This window comes from Scardinius erythrophthalmus (assembly GCF_964197995.2).
Source record: "Scardinius erythrophthalmus genome assembly, chromosome: 7".
Taxonomy (NCBI): Eukaryota; Metazoa; Chordata; class Actinopteri; order Cypriniformes; family Leuciscidae; genus Scardinius; species Scardinius erythrophthalmus.
This window is the reverse complement of record NC_138227.1, coordinates 41447191-41455427: the sequence shown is the minus strand read 5'-3', so window position 1 is coordinate 41455427 and position 8237 is coordinate 41447191. Positions and strand designations below refer to the sequence as shown.

General features: G+C 43.4%; 1 protein-coding gene across 1 annotated transcript; it reads right to left on the bottom strand.

Moving 5' to 3' along the window:
* Positions 1-1206: 1206 nt before the first annotated feature.
* Positions 1207-5308, bottom strand: LOC308693413 (uncharacterized protein). Its single transcript, XM_081370297.1, has 2 exons — positions 2374-5308; positions 1207-1328 (listed from the first exon to the last, which is right to left on the bottom strand). The coding sequence occupies exon 1, from the start codon at positions 5213-5215 to the stop codon at positions 2411-2413; it is 2805 nt and encodes a 934-aa protein (XP_081226423.1). The 5' UTR covers positions 5216-5308; the 3' UTR covers positions 1207-1328; positions 2374-2410.
* Between the last annotated feature and the right edge of the window lie 2929 nt (positions 5309-8237).

Here is an 8237-nt window from a genome sequence, read left to right as displayed (position 1 = left end):
CTCTGGCTCAGCGCCAGCCAACGCGTGAAAGCACATTTGAATTTGATCACGTCGTGCACTGACCGTTCTAATCACACCGGTGCTCCAGGGACCAGCCTAGACTGATCACACCGGTGTGATCGTATGTGCGAAAGGGTTAAAAAGAAGAAGAATGTATTTATGTAAATTCAAATATATTTATATATGAAATGTCAGATTTTTTTTTTTTTTTTTTTTTTTTAGCCTACATAATTTTTTGGCGGCAGTGTGCCGCGGCACCCACTTTGAGAAAGGCTGGCTTAGAGTGTAGCAGCCCCTCGGCGTTGACAAACGAGACAGAGAGTTTCGACGGGTGCTTAATCTTCTTTATTCCGCTCGCTTTGAGCGCCATCAACCGTGACTTCGATAAACGTTGTGTTGTAGCACCGTGAAACTACATAAAGAAACAATATATACTCATAAATAAAAAACGTATGTACAAATGACAGATTACTTAAACAAATACATTTTACAGATACCCAAAAGGCAAATAAATTATTACATACATGAGAAATTAACCAAAAGAGCTCGACAAATAACACTTGCCATACGAAATTATATATTACTTTAAAATACAACATGCAAACACACAATAAAGACACATACCTCGCTCCGCTTGCCAAAGGGGTACTAAAAGAACCAAAACGTAAAGTGCATCCACCTTTTTACAATATATATTTCAAACTTTTGTAAACACCACGTGAGAACCACAATGTGCTCCTCGTCCGCATCTCTTTCTTCTCCCTGAGTAACAGCTTACGTTACATAGAGAGCGTGCGTGCGCGCACACAACACGTTTAAAGGGAAACACACACATACATATTTTGCGGTCATTTACACTCCCACCAATTATGAAATGATGTTTTATTAACAAAGTTCGGGAGGAGCACGTTCAAATAATCAAGTAATCAATCAACTCATCAAACAATTACCATGTCTACCCTATCAGCATGAGAGGAAGCATATATATATTCACTCTGTCAACTCATCTAACTTCCTTGACAGTTTTCAGCATCCCTCCACCACCCCGACTCCTCACTCTTGGCTTGTTCTTTCACAGCCAGGAATACGGGGGGAGTACTCTGGGTTCGGGCCGAATACCGAGCCCGGAGCCCTCTCCTCGGACAGCACGCCAAATACGCATTTATTCTATCTGACTTATTTGTAAGTGTGAACTCGTGAAATGATGAAAGAACAGGACAAACTGTGAATGAATCAGAACATGATTTCTGAACATCAATATGACCGCCTTCAAACAGTTTATATGCATGCGAAGTCTAAAATGTTAGGTTTTATAGAACTTAAAGTCCCTGTAAAGTCAAAATTAAGTATGTGTTCTGAGTTTGTCACACCACAGAAAAATGTGTTATTAGTCACCCAGTCAAATTTTAATGATAAAAAAAGCCGGCAAGTACATAAAATAAGCGATCAAAATCTTGAAAAAATGAGCAGTAGTCTCTGCTCTCAAACGCTGGGGGCGTGTCCGCTGGCTGCGCTGAAACCACGCCCACTCGCGGGAAAGCTCGCTGCCGTCGACTCACAACAACACTCAACTGTCACCGCTACAGCCGGAAAGGATGCTCCTAGCAGCTTAATTTGTTTTACAAAGCCATACATGTTCGAGCCTGGACTACCTACTATAATTATAACATAAGCACACAAGGCAACTTACACTCATTGGTGGGCACGCACTGCCGACGATGGCACCAGTTGTCGGTGCGACGGGAGGATGAAGGCCGAGGCGGGAGATAGTCGGTTTGGCCACATTCACCAGTAACAGCGGATTATCAGTGAATGAAGCCCAGTTGTCTCCGACGAAAGTTTATAAAACTATCCCATGTAAAATGATCACTACAGAGGCGGGTTTTGGCGATGATCCTTAGCTCTCCATCAAGGTGGCTCTTCACAAAATTAATCCACCTCTTGTTGATATGATAGTTTTTCGGAAATTTAAATAAGGACACCGATCTGTTTTGTACGTGATCGCATCCAGGTAATACGCATTTCCGTGACGAAGGCATAGCTAGCTAGCAAACTGTAGGATGTAGTAAATAATAGTACTGACAGTAACTCGCGATTGAGTTGCAAACTGATGTGAATGGGGCTCCAGTGCGTCATCAAGTAGGGGCGTGTCCAATAGCTCAGGGGGCCTCAGTGCGTCATCGAGCCCCCGTTTTAGCCCCGCCCAAAAAATCCGGAACACAGCAACGGTGAAAAACTGTTTAACGGTCTAACTCCACAATTCAGTACTTCCCAGTGCACAGTCTTTGTAATATGATTTAGCAATACATTTCTAACATTTATAATGTGTTTAGAACTTTTTTTTTGAATTGCCTTTACAGGGACTTTAATTACATGGTCTGTGGCAATGGAATCACAAAGCAGTCGTTGATTACTCATTTTCAATAAGTACCACCAATTTTTGGATGGGCCTTTCAATGACTGTGGGCTTGGAGCGTTGATTTTGTTTTCGCTCCCCTAACTGCAACTTGACTCGCCTTACAAGACCATCACTTCCTTCACTGGTTCCCACCACTCGGCCTAATTGCCACTGACCTCTGGGAAGCATATCGTCTTTGATGATTACAACATCATTCACTTGAAGGTTACGGCGAGGAATATGCCATTTCTGACGTGCTGCAATGTTGAGAAGGTATTCCTTCTTCCAACGACTCCAAAATTGTTCGATTAGGTATTGAACTCTGCGCCATCTTTTAGTGGCATACACATCTTGTTTTACAAACTCTCCTGGAGGTGGAAGAGCAACATCAGACTTCATCATTATCAGATGGTTTGGGGTCAATGGTTCGAGTGAATTTGGATCATTAATCCCATCTACCGTTAGAGGGCGGCTGTTTACAATGGCCATTGCTTCATAAAACAGCGTTCTGAGTGATGCGTCATCAAGCCTGCCTGGGCATAAAGCAAGTGTGGCATTGAGTACATTTCGCACAGTTCGTATCTGGCGCTCCCAGACACCTCCAGCATGGCTTGCAGAAGGCGCATTAAAGACAAACTCGCATTGCCTTTCTGTAAGAAAGATCTCTAAGGCGTTGGTGTCAATCTCTTTCAGTGATTTTGCGAATTCATTTTTAGCTCCAACAAAGTTAGTGCCGTGGTCACACTGAAGTTTGCGAACTGCTCCTCTGAGGCTGATAAAGCACCTTAGGGCATTGATAAAGGAGTCTGTAGATAGGTCCTCAATCATGTCAATATGGACTGCACGAGATGATAGACAAGTGAATAATAGGCCATATCTCTTAAGCTCCTTACGAGCTCTCTTCACAATAAATGGCCCGAAACAGTCCATACCACAGTACGTGAATGGAGCGGAAACCTCAACACGTTCTCTGGGAAGTTCTGCCATACGCTGTTCTTCAGCTGGTCGTCTGAGTTTCCGACATTGCACACACTTGTGTATGAACTTGGCGACGGACTTACTGCCTCCAATGATCCAAAATCCATTCATTCTTAACTCCATTTGAGTTTGGCTTCTTCCCTGGTGACGAACTTTGGTGTGGTAATATGACAGAATTAGTTTAGTGATGTGGTTACCTTTTGGAAGTATTACAGGATGTTTTAGATCTTGACTGAGAGATGAGTGTTTTAGCCTCCCACCAACACGGAGGATGCCATTGTCCAAAATAGGATCCAGAGGGTACAGTGCGCTTGAATTTGGTAGAGCTTCTCCTCTTTCAATTATTTGCATTTCTTTTGAGAATGCTTGCTGCTGTACAAGCTTGATGACCACCTTAGCAGCTCTCTCACGTTCTTCAACTGTCACATGATCACCGTTGTACATCTGTTTGTGGCCCAATCTGTTTATTCTTGCAACCACACTTAGAAGCATAGACCAAGAAGAGAATTGACTTAAGCGACTGAGGATGTCTGCTCCGTCTCTGACTGAGGTCACAAAGGTTTGGACTAATTTAACTTCAGGATCACCGACAAGCAGGTTCACAGGTGTGTATGGTGTTGCATTTACTTCCTGTTCCCACAGGAATTTGGGTCCTGATAACCACATTGATGTAGAGATGGCAGACGCATTAAGCCCTCTAGATGCATAATCAGCAGGGTTATCTGTTGTATTTACGTAACACCAATGACTAGGATCGGTGACATCTCGAATCAGCTGCACTCGATTTGCGACAAAAACATGAAACCTACGGGCTTCGTTGTTAATGTATGCTAAAACGACCTGCGAGTCTGTCCAGAAGAACTCTTGGTCAATCTTCATTTCCAGCTCATTTTTCAGCATGACACTCATTCTGGCAGATATGACAGCGGCTGAGAGTTCTAACCTGGGAATGCTTATGACCTTTGTAGGTGAGACCCTGGCTTTAGCCATCACCAGACTGCAGTGGACTTCACTCTTGTCATTTTTGAAGCGGAGGTAGGAACAAGCACCATATCCTACATTACTCGCATCAGAGAGGTGGTGTAACTCTGTTCTGACTATGTCACTGAAGGTATGTGGGTGATAACATCTTGGTATCAATACTTCCTTGAGTTTCAGAAGATCGTTTTTCCAACCCACCCATTGAGAATGCAAGTCATCAGGAAGTTCGTTGTCCCATTCAGTACCTCTACGACACAGTTCTTGTAGGATACACTTTCCCTGTAGAATAAATGGGGCGACAAACCCAAGAGGGTCATATAGAGAGGCTATAACAGACAGAATACCACGGCGAGTCAATGGTTGATCCTTAAGGTCAATGCTGAAACTGAATATGTCATCCTTTGTTGACCATTGAACGCCGAGTATGCGTCCAGCTGGTGTTGCTTCAAGATTAAAGTCAAGAGGCTTTGATGTTGTTGCCTTTTCTGACGGGTTTAAACAACTCAGAACGTCTTCCTTATTTGAGTTAAATTTGTGAAGCCGTAAACCTCCATGTTTACACACTCTTTGAGCTTGCATTATTAGTTCTTTGGCTTCACTGGTTGAGGGAACGCTGGTTAACCCATCATCCACATAAAAGTTCTTCTCAATGAATGCTGAGGCTGAAGGATAGTTAACTTTGTGCTGCTGTGCCAGGTACTTAAGGCCAAAATTGGCACACCCAGGTGAAGACGTGGCACCAAAGAGGTGGACTGCCATGCGATATTCTTGAGGCTCTTTCTCCAAGACTCCACCCTCCCACCATAAGAATCTCAGGTAATTGCGTTCATCAGGTGGGACGAGAAACTGGTGAAACATCTTCTCTATGTCACAGGTAACTGCTACTGGCTCCTTTCTAAAACGGCACAGCACTCCCACCAAGGAATTGGTTAGATCAGGCCCAGTCAGAAGTGTGTCATTTAGAGATATACCACGAAACTTTGCTGAACAATCGAATACCACCCTCAGCTTGTTTGGTTTCTGAGGGTGGTACACCCCATGGTGTGGGATGTACCACACTGTCTCTCCACTTAATATAGCTGGAGCTTGTTCTGCATCACCCTTGATAATCATCTCTTCCATGAAAGCCTTGTAGTGATCATAATACTGTTTATTGGACTTGAGCCGTTTCTTTAGGTGTTGTAGTCGAGCAGTTACTAGCCCTTTGTTGTTGGGTAGTGAGGGTCGGCTGCTGCACTTAAATGGGAGAGGAAGCTCGTAATGTCCATTATCCTTCTGATGAATATTGGCACTGAGGTGCTGTATGAAACGAACATCCTCTTGTGACACACATTTATCCTCATAAGCTTTCTCATTGAAATCTGACTCAAGAATTTTCAGGATATCATTGGGCGATGGGACAGGTATTTCCTTTACTGCAACACGGTGGACAAAACTCTGATTTCCTTGTCGGTCAAGGTGTGGATTAGGCAGGCCTATAATACTCCACCCAAGCACAGTTCTTTGCGCGAAAGGCTCATTTTCACCACCTATAATGGCTTCCAAGGGAGCTAGAGCAGATGGGCAGTCAAATCCAATTAAAAGTCCGACTTCACAGTTCAAAAGTGGTGATAGCTGACTTGCTAAGTGTCTGAGGTGACTCCACTGAAGCGCTGTGTGCTTGGTGGGAATATACGACTTGTCCACTGGAATGAAGTCTCTTGTGTATGCTTGCTGTAGTGGTATAGAACTTGCAGATTGTAGTCCTCTTACTTTAAGTCCACAGACTCTCTTACTGGCAGTGATCGTGTCAGCAGCTGTCATGGTGCTGAGCCTCAATTGCACAGGTTGTGAGACAACATTCAAACTTTCAAGAAGATCTTCCAAGATGAAACTTGAGTCGCTCTGGGTGTCAAGTAGAGCATAAGTTAGTACTTCTCTTTGGGGTTCGTCCACTGTAGAGATGAAAACTGGCACAATGCTGGAAGTAGCAGGAGAACATTGAGTAAGTGCGTGGGTCATGACTTTATGAACTTCCTCATTCGCTTGAACATTCGTAGATGCCCCTTTAGGGTCCTTTGAAGGAGCTTTATCCCTTTCTTCATGTAAGCAGGTAGGATGACTTCGACCACACATACCACATGTATGTCTTCTTCTACAGTCTTTACTCATGTGTCCCTTTCTGAGACATCCGAAACAGAGGTGGGTTTCATGAATGAAGGCTTTCTTTTCTTCAATAGTCTTTCCAGCAAATGTAGAGCATTGAGCAATGTGATGTTTTTCATCCTTGCAGAAAAGGCACGATGTCTTTGGCTTAGAGATGTACGTCTCTGGTCTTTTTGAGCTTAAGTCGTTCACCTGAACCTTTGTACTGAGAGCCTTAGCACGTTTGAGGAACCTTTGAACCTGTTCCTTTGATTCACAAATAGCGCAGAGGTTATAGGGTTACAAGCTATTTTTGCTTCCTTTTGCAGAAATTCTGTGAAGCATTTGAAACTTGGATAGTCACCTGATGTGTCTAGCTCTTCCACCACGATTCGGTTCCACATTCTCACAATCCATTCGGGGAGTTTCTTTAACAGCTTGTGGTTTTCTTCAGAATCATTTAGGATGGCTAATCCTTTTATGTGAGGAATTGCCTCGACACAACCTTGTAGGAAATCTGTGAAATCTCGTAATGCCAGTGGGTCATTTGCTCCAATTTTGGGCCATCTCATCAGCTTGTCTCGAAGCGCTCTTTGGATGACGAACGAGTTCCCGTACCTTTCCTGTAACACTTTCCAGGCACCTTGATACGCATCCTCAGAATTTCTGTAGAAATATCCCTCCACCGCTTTGCGAGCTTCCCCAGCAAGGTAATTCTTCAGATAGAACATTTTTTCACCAGAAGGAAGAGGTTTTCGATCAATGAGGGCCATGAATGACATCTTCCAATCTATGAATTTTATAGGGTCACCAACAAAGACAGTGGGTTCTGGAACTGGCAGCCGATGTGTGCTTAGTGAGTTTGCTATTTCTTGAGCTAGATTTGCAGTTTCCTGAGGTGTTGTAACTTTATATCCTTCACATGATGCTTGCTGAGGTAGGAACAACTGTGCTTCCGGGTTCAGTTGAGATGTAAGCTCTGTCCTTTGGCAGCCAGTGTGAATGCTAGGGCCTTCGTCATCTTCACAGCAATGAAGGTTGCCTTCCAAATCGTTATACACTTTGACACGAGCTGCTGCTACTTTAACGTCTTTGTCAACTTGTAGCTGTTGTAGCTGCTTCTTTTCCTCAACTAGCCTTAACTGCATTTCAGCCTCCTTCTGCTTTATGTCCGCTAACATTCTCGATTCACAAAGCTTCCAGTCATGCTCCATCTTATCAAGCTTAGCTTGTTGATTGTGAATTTCTTGTAAAGCTTTAGCTTGTTCTAGTTTCGCTGCAAATTCTGCCTGTGCATCAGCACACTTACTTGAGACTTTAGAAGTCTTTGATTGGTTATCGGATCCTAGTGATGACTCTGAAACGACTGTGTTTGTTACTGTACATCCAAAGACGGATCCATATTCATCCTTATTCAGCACCTGCCTTACTCTTTCCTTCACAAGTTCTTCGTTGTAACTTTCATTAAATGTTTCCAGTCGTTTACTGACAAGATCAGTGATCTCTGCAGTGAGTGCAGCGCAGGCATCCATACGTTTAACAATGTCTGGAGTAGTAGTGTGGTTACGCAGAATCGGTTCATAACGCTGATAGACTGAATCATGTCTGCCTTGAATGGCCTCTTTAATGTTGTTTGCTTCTTTAAACTGGGCAACTTAAGCAATAAGTGATACCATTTCCATCAGACCTCTAAAATGTAAGCACTCAAAATATTAGCAACGAGAATCAACACAAATGCAAACTGTAAACACTTTTA